General features: G+C 37.4%; 1 protein-coding gene across 50 annotated transcripts in view; it reads right to left on the reverse strand.

The window, feature by feature from the left end:
• The window catches only part of SLMAP (sarcolemma associated protein), a 157,103-nt gene that overhangs the window by 77,289 nt on the left and 62,277 nt on the right, over positions 1 to 17,537 (reverse strand). For 26 of the 50 annotated variants that reach the window (XM_069560615.1, XM_069560617.1, XM_069560596.1 and 23 more), the window contains exon 3: positions 14,929 to 15,076. In XM_069560615.1, the coding sequence (XP_069416716.1) occupies positions 14,929 to 15,076 (148 nt within the window). Of the gene's footprint in view, positions 1 to 14,922; positions 15,077 to 17,537 lie in introns of all 50 variants that reach the window. The other 24 variants (XM_069560595.1, XM_069560597.1, XM_069560608.1 and 21 more) reach the window with 1 other exon arrangement.

Genomic DNA, 17,537 nt, shown 5'->3' on the forward strand with positions numbered 1-17,537 from the left:
TAAGGTGAACCAAGGGTTAATACTATCCAGGCAGTACAAGGTTGGTGCACTATTGAAAGCAGTTAGAGGTCATGTCTGACAAAGCTGACAGTTTACTCCAGCCAATCCTGTTTTTGGAAAGGTTCTTAGGTCAACTAGATAAAAGAATGTATAGAAATGTTAGTTATCTTTTCAATCTGAAAAAGGCAAGTATTTAAAGCAACCAGACAAGAATGTTTTGTTCCAATACTTGTATTACTGAGTGTATATACCACAGCCTTGTTAATTAAATTAAACTATGAGCCATGCTGGGCAGGGCTACCCAAGATGGACAGGTCATGGTGGAGAGGTCTGACAAAACACAGTCCACTAGAGAAAGCAATGGCAAACCACTTCAGTATTCTTGTCTTGAGAACCCCCTGAACAGTATGAAAAGGCAAAAAGACAGGACACTGAAAGATGAACTCCCCAGGTCGGTAGGGTGCCCAATATTCTACTGGAGATCAGTGGAGAAATAACTCCAGAAAGAATGAAGAGACGGAGCCAAAGCAAAAGCAACACCCATGTGTGGATGTGACTGGTGATGGAAGAAAAGTCCAAGACTATAAAGAGCAATACTGCATAGGAACCTGGAATGTTAGGTCTATGAAACAAGGCAAATTGGAAGTGGTCAAACAGGAGATGGCAAGAGTGAATGTTGACATTCTAGGAATTGGCAACCTGAAATGGACTGGAATGGGTGAATTTAACTCAGATGACCATTATATCTACTACTGTGGGCAAGAATCCCTTAGAAGAAATGGAGTAGCCATCATAGTCAACAAAAGAGTCCAAAATGCAGTACTTGGATGCAATCTCAAAAACGACAGAATGATCCCTGTTCGTTTCCAAGGCAAACCATTCAGTATCACAGTAATCCAAGTCTATGCCCAGACCAGAAACGCTGAAGAAGCTGAAGTTGAACGGTTCTATGAAGATCTACAAGACCTTTCAGAACTAACACCTGAAATAGATGTCCTTTTCATTATAGGGGACTGGAACGCAAAAGTAGAAGTCAAGAAACCCCTGGAGTAATAGGCAAATTTGGCCTTGGAGCACAGAATGAAGCAGGGCAAAGGCTAATAGAGTTCTGCCAAGAGAATGCACTGCTCATAGCAAACACCCTCTTCAAACAACACAAGAGAAGACTCTACACATGGACATCACCAGATGGCCAACACCGAAATCAGACTGATTATATTCTTTGCAGCCAAAGGTGGGGAAGATACAGTCAGCAAAAACAAGACAAGGAGCTGACTGTGGCTCAGACCAGGAATTTCTTACTGCCAAAGAGTTAAACTGAAGAAAGCAGGGAAAACCACTACAGCATTCAGGTATGACCTAAGTCAAATCCTTTACGATTATACAGTGGAAGTGACAAATAGATTCAAGGGATTAGAGCTGACAGACAGAGTACCTGAGAATTATGGACAGAGAGGATCATGACATTGTACAGGAGGCAGTGATCAAGACCATCCCCAAGAAAAAGAAATGCAAAAAGGCAAAATGGTTGTCTGATGAGGCTTTAAAATAGCTGCCAAAAGTGAAAGGCAAAGGAGAAAAGGAAAGAAATACCCATTTGAATGCAGAGTTCCAAAGAATTGCAAGGAGAGATAAAGAAAGCCTTCCTCAGTGATTAACGCAAAGAAATAGGGGGAAACAACAGAATGGGAAAGACTAGAGATCTCGTCAAGAAAATTAGAGATACCAAGGGAACATTTCATGCAAAGATGGGCTTGATAAATGACAGAAATGGTATGGACCTAACAGAAGCAGAAGATATTAAGAAGAGGTGGCAAGAATACACAGAAGAACTATACAAAAAAGATCTTCATGACCCAGATAATCACGATGATGTGGTTACTCACCTAGAGCCAGACATCCTGGAATGCAAAGTCAAGCAAGCACTATGAACAAAACTAGTGGAGGTGATGGAATTCCAGTGGAGCTATTTCATATCCTAAAAGATGATGCTGTGAAAGTGCTGCCCTCAATATGCCAGCAAATTTGGAAAACTCAACTGGACTGGAAAAGGTCAGTTTTCATTCCAGTCCCAAAGAAAGGCAATGTCAAAGAATGCTCAAACTGCTGCACAATTGCACTCATCTCACACACTAGCAAAGTAATGCTCAAAATTCTCCAGGCCAGGCTTCAACAGTATGTGAACTGTGAACTTCCAGATGTTCAAGCTGGTTTTCGAAAAGGCAGAGGAACCAGAGATCAAATTGCCAACATCTGTGGGATCATTGAAAAAGCAAGAGAGTTCCAGAAAAACATGTATTTTTGCTTTATTGACTATGCCAAAGCCTTTGACTCTGTTGATCACAACAAACTGTGGAAAATTCTTCAAGAGATGGGCATACCAGACCACTTGACCTGCCTCTTGAGAAATCTGTATGCAGGTCAGGAAGCAACAGTTAGAACTGGCCATGGAACAACAGACTAGTTCCAAATCGGAAAAGGAGTATGTCAAGGGTGTACAGTGTCACCCTGCTTATTTAACTTCTATGCAGAGTACATCATGAGAAACGCTGGGCTGGATGAAGCACAAGCTGGAATCAAGACTGCGGGGAGAAATATCCATAACCTCAGATATGCAGATGACACCACCCTTATGGCAGAAAGTGAAGAAGAACTAAAGAGCCTCTTGATGAAAGTGAAAGAGGAGAGTGAAAAAGTTGGCTTAAAGCTCAACATTCAGAAAACTAAGATCATGGCATCTGGTCCCATCACTTCATGGCAAATAGATGGGGAAACAATGCAAACAGTGACAGACTTTATTTTGGGGGGGCTCCAAAATCACTGTGGATGGTGACTGCAGCCGTGAAATTAAGACGCTTGCTCCTTGGAAGAAAATCTATGACCAACCTAGACAGCATATTAAAAAGCAGAGACATTACTTTGCCAACAAGATCCGTCTAGTCAAAGTTTTGGCTTTTCCAGTAGTCATGTATGGATGTGAGAGTTGGACTATAAAGAAAGCTGAGCCCCGAAGAATTGATGCTTTTGAACTGTAGTGTTGGAGAAGACTCTCGAGAGTCCCTTGGATAGCAAGGAGATTGAACCAGTCCATCCTAAAGGAAATCAGTGCTGAATATTCATTGGAAGGACTGATGCTGAAGCTGAAACTCCAACACTTTGGCCACCTGATGCAAAGAACTGACTCGTCTGAAAAGACCCTGTTGCTGGGAATGACTGAAAGCAGGAGGAGAAGGGGATGACACAATGAGATGTTTGGATGGGATCACCGACTCAATGATCTTGAGTCTGAGTAATCTCTGGGAGTTGGTGATGGACAGGGAAGCCTGGTGTACTGCAGTTCATGGGTCGCTGACTCAGACACGACTGAGTGACTACACTGAACTGAACTGATAGTATCATATCCTAAAATAGAGTGCTAGCAGGTATACAGAAAAGGATTTGGAGGTCAGAAAAGTTTGGAAAATACTTGGTTAAGAGACACTGAAAGAGTTTTTATCTTTTTAAACCACAGTCTTTCTCAGAGCTTAATAGACTTTGTGTCCATATAAAGAAACTACTTTGGAAAATGCTGCTGTAAAGCCTTCTATGAAGCACTTTAAAACAAACTGTCCTCTCAAAATTCATCCAGAAACACTATTACTGTCATATTGCCATGAATCAAAGACAAAATTAATGATAAGACACAATTTTAAAGTTTTTTGGGTAGTGCAATGTGGCTGCAGGAACACTGCCATGCTAAATGTACACATGTATTGTAAGCTAAAGACAAAATTTCAGAGATGCTAAAACCTGCAAAACAGATGTGGTGAGGAAAACAAGGTGCATGCAAGAGAAAAATCCACAATTGCCTGCTGTAATTACAATATTTTATTACAAATTAGAACTAAGACTATACAACCTACCATTACATGAGTTCTTTCTCTTTTAACTTATACAGATGATTTATTTTGCTTTTGAGTTACTATATTTACTTTATGATATACAGTCAACTCCTTCTATTACCTCTTGACACATACACTACTTAAAGGACCAATGTTGACTTTGATAAGTTTAAAGACTCTTTATAATACTTGATTGGGAGGCAGAAACTCCAGGGGTATACTGGAGTCTGGTTCTATCTCCCTTTCTGCATTGAGTAGGAAGGTCAATACTATACTCCACTGGAGTGGTTTGAAGGATTTCTTGAAATGATCAGCAGTAATAGGAAGCAAAAGTTCAAAAAACATTGAAAAAAAAATCCAAATGAGCAGTGTTCCCAGGTTGGGAAATTATTCATTTAATTGCCATGTGACTGCAACCTAAGATGAAAATTACCAAATGTTTATTCTGGTACTTTTTGCTACATAAAGCTTCCATTCCAAGACTTTTTTTTTTTTTTAAAGTTTAAAAAAGAGACAGAGCTAGACAAGTACTCATCAGATTTTTTAAAAAATATTTTTTATTTTAAAAGTTGAGTATAGTTGAGTTACAATGTTGTCTTAGTTTCTGGTGTATAGCAAAGTGATTCAGCTATGCAATTATATACATATTCTTTTTCATATTCTTTTCTATTATAGTTTATTATAGGGTGTCAAATATAGTATTGCAATACAATATGACCCTGTTGTCTATTTCATACACAGTAATCTGTATCTGCTAATCCCAAACTCCTAATTTATCCCTGCAACATCCCTTTTCCCTTTTGGTAACCAACGTTTTTCTGAGTCTGTTTCTGTTTCATTAATTCATTTGTGTCATACTTTATTTAATATAAATTTATTTATTTTAACTGGAGGCTTTATTACTCTACAATATTGTAGCGGTGTGATAGTTTAGAGTCCACGTACAAGTGATACCATGTGATATTTGTCTTTCTCTCACTTCACCTCATATGATAAGCTCTAGTCAATCCATGTTACTGCAGATGGCAGGATTTACTTCCTTTTTATGACTGAGCAGTATTCCACTGCGTATATATGCCACATCTTCTTTATTCATCTGTAGATGATCATTTACAGCTTCCAAGCCGTGGCTACTGCAAATAGTGTTGCTATGAACACTGGTATGCATAGACCTTTTCAAATTATAACTTTTACCTAGATATAAATTGGAGTGAGATTGCTACTTCCATATGACAACTGATTTTTTTAAGGAACTTTCATACTGTTTTCCATACTAGCTGCACAGATTTATATTCCGATCAACAGTGTAGCAAAGTTCCCTTTTCTCCATACCCTCTCTAGCATTTGTTATTTATAAACTTTATAATGATGACCATTCTGACCACTGTAAGAGTTGTTTGCTTTTTTATAATTAAGTTGTATGAACTGTGTGTATATTTTGGAAATTAAGCCCTTGTCGGTAGAATCACTTGTAAATACTTTCTCCCAGTAATAGGCTGCCTTTCCTTTTGTTTATGGTTTTCTTTGCTGTGCAAAAACTTGTAAGTTTGATTAGATTTCATCTGTTTATTTTGCTTTTGCTATTGCCTTGGGAGACTGACCTAAAAAAACACTGGTACAATTTATGTCAGAGAATGTTTTGTCCATTTTCTTTTCTAGGAGTTTTATGGTGACCTCTTATATTTAAGCCTTCAAGTCATTTGGAGTTTATTTTTGTGTATGGTGTGAGGGTGTGTTCTAACTTCATTGATTTACATGTGGCTGTTCAGCTTTCCAAACAACCTTTGCAGAAGAGACTGTCTTAAACTTTTTTTTGAATTGATATTCTATCAACCTCTCTTCATCTATCAGCTGGAGTTTAATGATTAACAAAAAAAAAGGAAAATTCTCTTTAACTATTTATTTATCTCAGGTATAATTCCTATAGTAAAGGTAGCACAAATGCTTTCTTCTCTCTCTTTATCTACCTAGTTTTCAGAATGAGAAATAAGTCCAGAGGTGACCAAATCTTGATGCCAACTGTCTTGCTGTTCACACTGTTCGCTGAACCCAGGGTTCAGCCTCTTAGCTCTGGAGCTGAGAGGCTGGAAGAAGGCACGAAGAGCCACAGGAACTGCGACACATTTCTTCTCTCCTGGCTGGCACTGCGGCCATAAAACAGCCTTTCTCCTGGCTGATGCAGCAGCCACAGCAGCAGCCGCAACATAATCATAATGTAGCCATAATGTAGCCGTAACATAACCTCATATAACATAACTGTGATATCACTCCAATGAAGCCCCAATGCAGGGGCAGCCAGCGTTTTCATGGTGAAGCTCACACAGGCATACCACACAAAGTAGCCCATGACCAAGTGGGTACCTCACGACGCACATGTGCAGTGCTATAGGCAATCTCAGCTGTTACACAGCCATGCAGTCATTGTTTACAGAACATGGGGTGAGAGGGAGTGAGAGCATGGGGTGAGACAGCCTGACTGGCACCACCTTGTTAACTTCCCATACTGCCCTGGACTCAGAGTCAGCTCTCTCTCCCGGGAATCTTATTCGATCTATTTATTTGCTGGGAGGAATCCTTCTTATACACATGTGGATTAATTTGCTACTTTATTTCTCTAGCATACTTGGGAGTGATATTGCTTGTTTATTTTTTGACTTGGTTTGTTCTTTGGCTTTATCTGTTCACTCAATACTCACTGAAAACCTGCTAGCTACAAATGAGTACTCTGGGAATGATGGGGAAAAATCCAAGAGGACTATGACCAACTTCCTTGCCCTTGAGCAGATTTCAATTTATAATAGTTTGTAGAGAAAACTAGAAATGTCTAACAACAAAGGGGAAAAAATTCATAAATGCTACAAGGCACTTAAGGAATCTGAAACGGACAAGGGCAGAGAAGGATTTATGAAGAGGGTAAAGAAAAAAACAGAATTTCAAAAGCTGGAAATAAAAGGAAAGGCAGAAAGAGTGGCATGAGCAAAGAAAAAGAAAACAAGGATATGAGAATTGAACAACTAAGGCAGGCACCTGGAGAAGAAAGGTAAAGAATATATTTCAAGAATCTTTAGGGGCCAGTCCCATGCTAAGCACACTATACATGCTAACTATTTATAATAAACCAGATAAACAGTTATTTTTATGTTCCATTTTACAGCTGAGGCAACTTAAAGAAGCCAAGGTAACCTGCTTGAGATCTCATCTATGGCAAATGGCAGCACTAGGATTCAAAAGAATTTTTTCTTCCTCTTACCTCTAAGTAACACTGTTTAACATATATTAAGGGAAGTAATGGAAAAAATCAAAAGATTGAGTTGAGTCCACATTTTTGAGGGCCTCAAGTGTACAGTTAAGCATTTCAGACTTTCTTCTACAGCATGACACAGCCACTTAAGACTTCTAAAAGCAGGATAATGACACCAACAGAGCTGTAACAAAAGAATATTCTGGAGGCAGTGGATTGGGAGAATATGATGGCCAGAAGTGGACAGCTACTATAACACTCTAGGTTGGCATCTGGAAAAACAAGTAGAAGCAGGGAAAGGAGGCAAATGTCTAGATGACAAGTGCAGAAGGTAAAGAAGAGACAGGATTCAGGAAAGATACCAATATTCTGTTTACAAAATGAAAGAGCAAAAAGTGAAACTGGGAAGTTAGTATAATGCTCTGGTTTGAAGGCAGAAATTAAGCTTTGTATGGAGCAATTATAAGGTGAAAGGAGGACATTTAAGAGGAAACAACCAAGCAAGAAGCTGGAAATACATGGACAGAACCAGTATGTATAGAGTCACAGCAGACAACATAAGTAGGAAGTCTTAGGACTTGTAGCCCATAAAATAGTTGCCAGAAACTTAATGGAGCAGAGTTCTTAAACCTAGCTGCCCAAAAGAACAACCCAAAGCTTTTCAGAATAGGTACGTTGAGGCCCCACACCTAACAAGTCTCCTTCTTAGGGCTGAAGGGTGGGATCCACATGTCTATAGCTTTACCAAGCTCAGCAGGTAATTCTGGTGCATACCCTGGGTTGAGAAGACATTTTTTAAATGAACAAAAGAAGACTGCCATGACATCAGAAAGATTCTCTCAGTCAATCTGGCACATTTTTTGTTGACTCAGCTTTGTGTTTTCCCTAGAAGCTGTAAAGTGGAAGTATATAAGGCTTACGGTGAAAGTTTCCAAGAGCTAGAAACAAGCAAGACAGCACAGCCCCAAATCAAGGAGTAGTCTAGAAGCTGGTGAGTATACCTCTGAAATGCCACTGGTGGGTTGCAAAGGACAGATGGGTAAAGAAGCCTGAGCAGAAGCTACTGAGAAAGAGAAGCAAACTAGATGGCAAAAAAAAAAAAAAAGAAAAAAAGAAAAAGAAAAAAGGACGTACAAATAATTGGCAAGGGTTTCAGTAATAATTAAAGCACCTGATCCTGAGTTAAGCACTTCATGTTCACTCTTTCAGTGTTCACAGTGATTGCTGTGCCACAATGTAAACACTGAATATCATACCCCAAGCCTTCAGATGGTTAACAGTATCATGAATCCCACTTTATAAGATGAGGAAATTAAAGCTTAGACAGGTTAAGCAGAAGTAACTGAGTCATAACAGAATAAAAAGGGCAGTGAGTAACAAGAAGGTTGCCAATACCCCATTGTCATATAAGCCTCCAGATTAGAAGGAAGGCTAATAAAATCTCAGCTGAGATAAGGTGGTAGAGGGAACTCTTGTAAAATGGCAGATAAAGATTTATGACACATTTAAAAAATTTACTCAACCATTATGTGCCAGTTTAAGCGGGCAAGATTCTGCCATAAAGACAGCCATACTGTTTGTTCTTGCACAGCTTACAGGTCAGTGAAGGAATCAAACATTTGGAAGGGATGAGCACAGTGTGCAATAGAGACATGAAAGGGCACCTTGTCCAGCCTACAGAGGTTTATGGGGGAAGGAAAAAATCATGTGCAAGGATTTGAAGGCCAGAAAAGGCAAGATATACTGTGGGGAGTAAAAGTAATTCAGAGCAACTGCAGCAGAAAACAAAAGGAAGATACCATTGACCTTACTCATAATAGACCCTTTGCTCCCAGGGGCTTAACTCAGGAACAGAAGTGGGTCAAATGGGACCTGGACTGAAGAGATAACTGGAGTTAGTAATATATGTGAATTTTATAGAACTAAATGGTCCCAAGATCTGCAACAGAGGGTTACTATATTGTACGACCTAGAAAACTCATGCCATCTGGGCAGCTTGTGGCCTTATGAACAGAGAAGTGGCCAGCAGGCAAGTTGTTAAGGCTCCCATTCCAGAAGGATCTGACAGGTTGGCTTTTTCTCTTTCTCCCTTCTCTCCCTCTCTCCCTGCCCCACCGCCCACCCCCCTCTCCCCCCCGCCCAGTCTATTACAAAGTCATCCTATTTGTTGGCAATAACATCTTTTATCTACAGGGCAGAGTATTACTAAAGTGCTGACCAATGGATCTTTTCGGTGAAGCCACACTATGCAGAAAGTGAAACATCAAAATCAGCTTGTTTTGGAGAGACTGGAACAGAAGAAACACTAACATGAACTAATACATTCAGTCACACCATACTCATAGCATTTTTAACAAAAATACTGATTTACGCATACACACAAATATAAAAACATTTATATATATTGTATGTACCTTTTAAAAATTTCCTTTTACACATAATTATTTTATACAAATGCACAATATGTCACGTTCTGGAGGGGTTCTACTGCTAGCCTTGTCCTTTTTAATTGGCTCTCGGCTCCTTTATTCCTTCTCTCCAATCATACTCCAGAAAGATTCACATTAATGATTAGTGTATATATATATATATATATATATACATTCTTCTGTTTTCCTCCCATGTTCATATAAGCATATACAAACACATATGTATATAGGCACATGTACAGGGACTGATGAGACTTTTTAAAAATAATGAAATTATGAAAAGTAATCCTTTCCTCACATAATAATACATCTTACAGAAATTCCTGCAATTCATACAGTCCTAATGTATTCTTTTTAATACCTGCATGAAGGGCAGTTTAAAAATTATCCTTCCACTGTTTTTTATCCTAGGCACACTGATGAAAAAAATCCTTTTCATAGATCCACACACATTACTTTTTATCATTTCAAGTTTCCAATTTGATATCCTTATTATAAATGTGTTCAAAAACATTAGAGAGCGACCATTAGAGTCTCACAGAGAAATGGAAATCAAAACAAAAATAAACAAATGGAGCCTAATTAAATTAAATTTACAAGCTTTTGCACAGCAAAGGAAACCATAAACAAAGTGAAAAGACTGGGAGAAAATATTTGCTACATCTTGCATCTTGCTACAGACAAGGAATTAGTTTCCAAAATATGTAAGCAGCTCATATAATTCAATAATAAAAAAGCAAACTACCCAATCAAAAAAAGGGCCAAAGACTTAAACAGACATTTTTCCAAAGAAGACATACAGGTGACCTGTAGGCACATGAAGAGATTCTCAACATTGCTAGTTATTAAAGGAGTGCAAATTAAAGTAACAATGAGATATCAACTCCCATGGGTCAGAATGGACATCATTAAAAGTTCACAAATAATAATTGCTAAAGAGGGTATGAGAAAAGGGAACCCTCTTACACTGTTGGTGGGAATGTAAACTGGTGCAGCCACTATGCAAAACAACATGGAGATTTCTTTAAAAACTAAAAATGGAGTTATCATATGATCCTGCAATCCCACTCCTGAACATATATCTGGAGAAAACCATGAGATGTGGTATATATACATAATGAAAGACTACTCTGTCATAGAAAAGAATGAAATAATGTCACTTGCAGTAACATCAATGGACCCAGAGATTATCATACTAAGTCAGTCAGATAAGAGAAAGACAAATATCATATACCACTTATATATGGAATTAAAAAAATAATATAAATGAACTCATTTACAAAACAAAAACAGACTCATAGACATAGAAAACAAACTTATGGTTACCAAATGGGATAGCAAGGGGAAGTTGGGGGATGAATTAGGAGCTTGGGATTAATATATATACAGTAGTATATATAAAATAGATATACAACAAGGACCTATTGCATAGCACAGAAAACTATATTCAATATCTTTTAATAATCTATAATGGAAAAGAATCTGAAAAACAATGCACGCACACACACACACGCAGAAAACTGAATCATTTTGCTATATACCTGAAACCAACACAAGATGGTAAATTAATTATACTTCAATTTTAAAAGATCTTTAAGAATTTAATTGATATAATAAAAGAAAGCACAATAGAGCATTGTTGTACATGAATTCATGTTTCATGTAAAGGATATTATACCACATACATTCTTTGGCAATTTTCTTGAGATAATGTTTAAGGTTTATGTTTATTGATATACACAAAGTTAGTTCTTGCATTTTTACAGGTGTGTAGCATTTTGGCTATTTTTCTTCTGTTTTAATTATAATTTTTGTTTTTCTTTTCATCCTATTTATTTACAATTTTCACTAGGAATAACTCCTGAACTTGATCAACTGCCTTTTCAACATCCACTGGTTCTACAGTACATATTTCTCAACTTTATTTGGTGCATGATGTTGACATATTTCCTCCAAATTGAATTATCTTTGCATTCTTAGAGTAAATCCTACTTTTGTTTATTCTAGCTTCACTTCTGAATTTACTATTGTCCTAACGAGAATGTTTTTACAAATGAAATTACAGGTTTTTTCCTTTGTATTTTATCTGTATCAGAATTTGGCACTAATGAAAGGCTGCTGGCTTCTTTAAAGCATTTTCAGAGCTTCTCACCTTTACCTATATTGGATTATTTACACAACACTGGATTTATCTTTTTTTTAATAAGGCCAAATTCAACTTTAAATGTATGTTTCTAGTCAATTTTTAATAACTTTTTTAGTCTCTTAAAAAAAATTAACTTGAAAGTTCTCTACATCTTGGGGTAATTTTGCCAGGAAAACATTAATTTACTCTTTTTTTTTTTTGCCACAGTTTGGCATGTAACAGTCTCTAAGAATTCTTTTGGTATATCCCATATCTGTTTATATCTCCTTTCTCATTCCTTATATTTTTTAACCTATACAGGAATCAAGGCTTATGAACTACCTATTTTACTGTTTTGTTTTAAAGAGCCAGAATTTGGGTCTGTTTACCCCTTCTAAAATTTTTTTGTTCATTAATTTCTGCTTTTCATTTTTCTTCTTCCAAACTTCTTTTTCTTGTTCTTTTTTCTAATTTATTCTAAGTGCCAAGTTCCTTCATTGTTTGTCTTTCTTTTTTAATAATGGAAAAATTTTAGATTATAAATTTTTATCTGAGTAAAGGATTTAATGTATTTTGGTAGGTAAGTCTCCTTTCCTTTCCACATAGTTTGAAGTTTCGTTTTTTATTTCTTTGATCCACCAGATATCTGATAGTGTTGCACAATTTCAAAAGGATTTTCCAATTGATATAATGTTTAGCATAGAGGAACATCTTTTTTTTTTTAAAAGCATATGCTTAAATAGTAATACTCAATTCATGACATAGCTGAATCCCAAGAGGCCATGCATAAAGTAAGTCAACTTTTTCAAGCCAATTAAGTGCCAAAAGAAACAACACTTTAAATGATGAAGAAAATTTTCTAATTTCCTTAGAGAAAATATTTGCTGTTGAAATATTTACTGGGAGAAAATATTTGCTACATCTTGCATCTTGCTACAGACAAGGAATTAGTTTCCAATAAAAGAAGTTGGCATAAAAGATATGTAAATTTTCAAAGAAGCCTGCAAGAACTGATGTTGCTGAAATAATACTGTACTAACACTTAGCCTCAGTTTTCCACAGTATTTTCTAAAGTGTCCTGCACAGCAAGATGAGGAAGAAAAGTGGAAACAGGTCTGGAGTTACCTACATTCAATCAATTACCCCCTTAGAGACCTGCCCATTTGTTAGCATGTTAAAAGCTCTGAGATGTCTTGCCTACCTTTGGTTAACTAAGCTTTTCCTAAATGTATCTGATTACCTCATTCTTCTGCCAATTAACACCTCTTAATTCTCTTCGAGAAATGCAAGAAAAGAAAATAGATATTCCTTGGAGAGAAAGACAATGTAATTAAATTCTGCCTTCTCTGGGTTATTCACAGCTGGGGTTCAGTAAATGTTTGCTGAATGACTAGGTAGCAGAGGAGATGTGATAGGGCAACAGGAGATATCAGAGTGTCCACTGCAGCTGTTCTCAGTATGGTTATACAGAAGTGGAGTTCTCTTAGTAATAAGCACTGAATATTTTGCATCAAAATACAAATTTTCTTTTCTGTTTTACAACTGTAAATGAAAATTCCTAAGACGTTGGCCCTGCACACATCCATGTATCAAAACCTAACACTCTGAGAAGGCCAACAAAACCCAACAAAAATAATACTGCAGTTGTATTATGTAAATGTATACGCATACATACATACCGGGCTTCCCTGGTGGCTCAGACAGTAAAGAATCCGCTTGCAATGGGGGAGGCCTGGGTTCGATCCCTAGGTTGGGAAGATCCCCTGGAGAAGGGACTGACAATCTACTCCAATATTCTTGCCTGGAGAATCCCCATGGACAGAGGGGCCTGGCAGGCTACAGTCCATGGAGTCGCAAAGAGTTGGGCATGACAGGGCAACTAAGATACATATATTCACATAATCATCACCATCACACCTGCATTCCCTTGTCTACTGTGCAAAATGTTAGAGACTAAAAACTTAGGGTATTCAGATCAGAGGATGCTCAGAGAAACAAAAGGAAAAACTTACCAATCATTCCACTGTGCAGACTAAACTATGACAAGTGGGACTGCATACTTTTGGTTGCTATTTTTTTAGTTTTATGATTCAGTCATTATAATTTCAGGCATAAACTATACAGTGAACTAGCTAAGGCCAAAAAGCCTCAGAATTGTAAAAATAATCTAAATTTATTTAGCCACAGAACTTCTAATTTCAGAAACTGAGACATGAAATTTCACATTTGTAGTAGCTGCCTAAAGAATTCTGATTCTGTTTGGGGCAACAATGAATGCACAACCAAAGGGATAAGTCATAATTGATCTACACTAGTCATGGATCTCCTGCTCCCCTTGGTCAGGTAACTTCCTTCCCAGGCTTCTCTGTAACTACAGCTAAAGCTATATACATGACGCACCCACGTAGTCAGTGAGTAAAAGGAACCTGCTGGAAGAAGTCTATGAAAGATTGTTCTTTCAAACATAAAAAGAAAGTCACACTAGAAGGTACTTTGTCCCTATCTCATCTTTTTTGCCTAGAACACTGGTGTGGGGAAAATCATGCCTGGGGCTGAAGCCATCACCCTTAAACCATGAGGTGACAAGTGAAAGCTTAAGAAACTAACACATAAAGGACAACAGACTGGACAGTAAGATCCTGGATTATTGGTAACATTACGGAGCCAACTGAACGAAGTCTGAACCAACCTATTTCCAGGCTTATTGTTAATAAGTTAATAATAGATATCTTTATGGTTTGGGGCTTCCCTGGTGTCTCAGAAAGTAAGGAATCTGCCCAGAATGCAGGAGACCCAGGCTCAATCCCTGGGTCGGAATGATCCCCTGGAGAAGGGAATGGCTACCGGCTCCAGTATTCTTGCCTGGATAACTCCGTGCACAGAGGAGCCTGGCAGGGTACAGTCCATAGGGTCACAAAGAGTCGGACATGACTGAGTGGCTAACGTTTTCACACTCATCCTTACGGTTTAAGCTCTTGTTGGTTAAATATAGTGTCACTTCAGCCAACTGCTTCTTAACTGACACAGCAGTGCCCTATGTTTTGGTGCTGTAATAAAGATTATAAACTATTTAATATTTCAGAATTGAAAATTTTAGAAAAGCAATAGGAAAAGTGAGACACTCAACATTTCACTGCATGAAATGTCACAGTTAAATTGCTTTTACAGGCATGAAATGTTTTGTTAACATTAAACAACAGAATAAAAAATTTAACAAGACAAATAATAGGAAAAATCGATCCATACCCGTACCTTTCCGTGTGTTCTCCGTCACATCTACCCCAAACTGGATAATGTCACCAGAAAGAATTTCACATGGTGGACTTTCTTCAGAGCCTCGACTCAATCTCTGGCTATTTATAAAGGTACCATTACTACTTTTAGTGTCTTGAAGATAAAACTGCAAAAATAAAATTTAAAAAGAGAGTCAAAGATTAATAGTAATAATTTCAAACCTACTTTTAAAAAAAGTACTTCCAACTTTGCAAACTACTACAGGTGAATTTTTTCCCCCTATCAATTCAAATTGCTTATTTCAGCTAAGATTTTCCATTATATATAAAATCAGAACTTTAAAAGTGGGAGATTTAAAATCCAGTGGGACAAAATGGTGTATCACTTCAGAAAACAGTTTATAAGGTCCTCAAAATGTTAGAATGTAAAGCTAGCATATGACCCTTCAATTCCACTCTGAGGTATATACTGAAGAGAACTGAAAACACATGTCCTCACAAAAACTTGTACACAAATGTTCACAGCAGTATTATTCATGAGAGCCCCAAAAATGGAACCCAAATGTCCATCAACTGATGAATAGGAAAATAAAATGTAGTACATCCATATGAATTATTTGGCAATAAAAAGTAATGAAGTACTGATTTATGTTACAACATGAATGAACTTTTAAACATTAAGCTAAGTAAAAGAAATCAGTCACAAAAGACATATGGAATTCAATTTATATGAAATATCCAGAATAAGCAAATCCACAGAGATAAAAAGCACATTAGTGGTTGCAAGGGGTTTAGATGTTAGGGCAGAAGAGGGGAGGGGTGGGGTGGGGTGAAGACCTGCTAATGGGTATAACGTTTCATTTTGGGGTGATTAAAAGGTTCTAAAGTTAGATAGTGGTGATGGTTGTTCAACTCTCTGAATTGTTCATTTTAAAAGACTGAATTTATGGCATACAAATTATATCTCAATAAAACATTTTTTTAAAGGTCATTATACAAAATTCTAATTTTATCTTCCTATCTCTCTTTGACTTTGTACCTCTGCTGCTATAATTTCTGGGTTAAAGCAAAGGAAGTGTTATTTATTCCATAGGCAAGGACAATTGGTAGTAGGTAAACATTTCTTTGGAAGGAATGATGCTAAAGCTGAAACTCCAGTACTCTGGCCACCTCATGCGAAGAGTTGACTCATTGGAAAAGACTGATGCTGGGAAGGATTGGGGGCAGGAGGAGAAGGGGACAACAGAGGATGAGATGGCTGGATGGCATCATTGACTCGATGGATGTGAGTCTGAGTGAACTCCGGGAGTTGGTGATGGACAGGGAAGCCTGGCGTGCTGCAATTCATGGGGTCGCAAAGAGTTGGACACAACTGAGCGACTGAACTGAACTGAACACCTATATGAACGGCTATTAGTGAACTAACATACTTGGTATCAGGATAGACATGTCTTCAGTAAATTCTTTGTGATAAATAGAATGAAGACACGAGAAACTAAAATACTGGAATCAACTGTGAAGGTATCACTTTCTAGCCCCACTATAACTTGCCTTTCATCACTTGGGTAATCCCCCCTCTCTACAAAGGGAAGGGACAGCTGGAGGCACAGGAAGCCTACCTATTTATCACCTACCTATCCCCAAAGAAATTATCAACAACTGGGATCACACACAACAGACTTACTAGGAAGAGAACAACCAATAAAAAAAGATGTACCTTTCTTTTGCATTTTTCTACACTCTCCAGCCCTGCTTATTCTAGCAACACATTTTCACTGAATTCCTTCCTAAAGAAGAAAGGAAAGAAGAAAACTAATATTTATTAAAATACATGTTGTACCACCAGGCCCTCATTTAACCTTAATGTTAAAGCTATGATATAGATATTATTTCCATTTATACATAAGAAAAGTAAGGTACAAGCAAGTATCTTTCCAAAGGTCACAGAGCTATGGAAGACAGAGCAGGGATTTATATAACAGAATTAAAAGGGACATTTTTTCCCCCATTACTTCATACTGACCTTCATGTTTCATTTATCCTTCACTCCTCCCATAAAACCCTCTTCCGAAATGAAACACAACAAAAGAATAAGCGATTTGCAGAAAATATGAAAATGACATTTCTTTTCATTAATTCCTAGGCGACAATTTAAAGGCCACCAGGCTGGCTATAAATGACTTATTCTGTTTATAATTCAAGAGAGACCAACTGTTACTTTGGCTAGCAGTTTATATATTTAATTACAGGGCATTAGGAAAGAAAATTGTGTTGATATCTTACAAGTCCATTTGAAATTTAAAGGCCTTAACATTTCACAGCTGAGAGATAAGCATAGGCAACATGCTCAAGAAGGGACAATGACCCTCAAGATTTTTTCCACACTGGAACCTCCTCTTAAACATTGTATAAACAAGCTTTTGTGTTTTTTTAATGGATATATTCTTAGGAAATGCGGCAATATCTGAATTCTGGTTTGGTCATTTTCAGTTGTATGTGCCTTGGCAAGCCATATAAGGGGATTATAGATTTACAGTGGTTTTCAAACTTCAAATTCTGATCCACTGTTGTGTTACTAATGGATAAGATAGCTGGATAGCATCACTGACTCAGCGGACATGAATTTGA

This window comes from Ovis canadensis, chromosome 19 (genome assembly GCF_042477335.2).
Source record: "Ovis canadensis isolate MfBH-ARS-UI-01 breed Bighorn chromosome 19, ARS-UI_OviCan_v2, whole genome shotgun sequence".
In the NCBI taxonomy this organism is placed as follows: domain Eukaryota; kingdom Metazoa; phylum Chordata; class Mammalia; order Artiodactyla; family Bovidae; genus Ovis; species Ovis canadensis.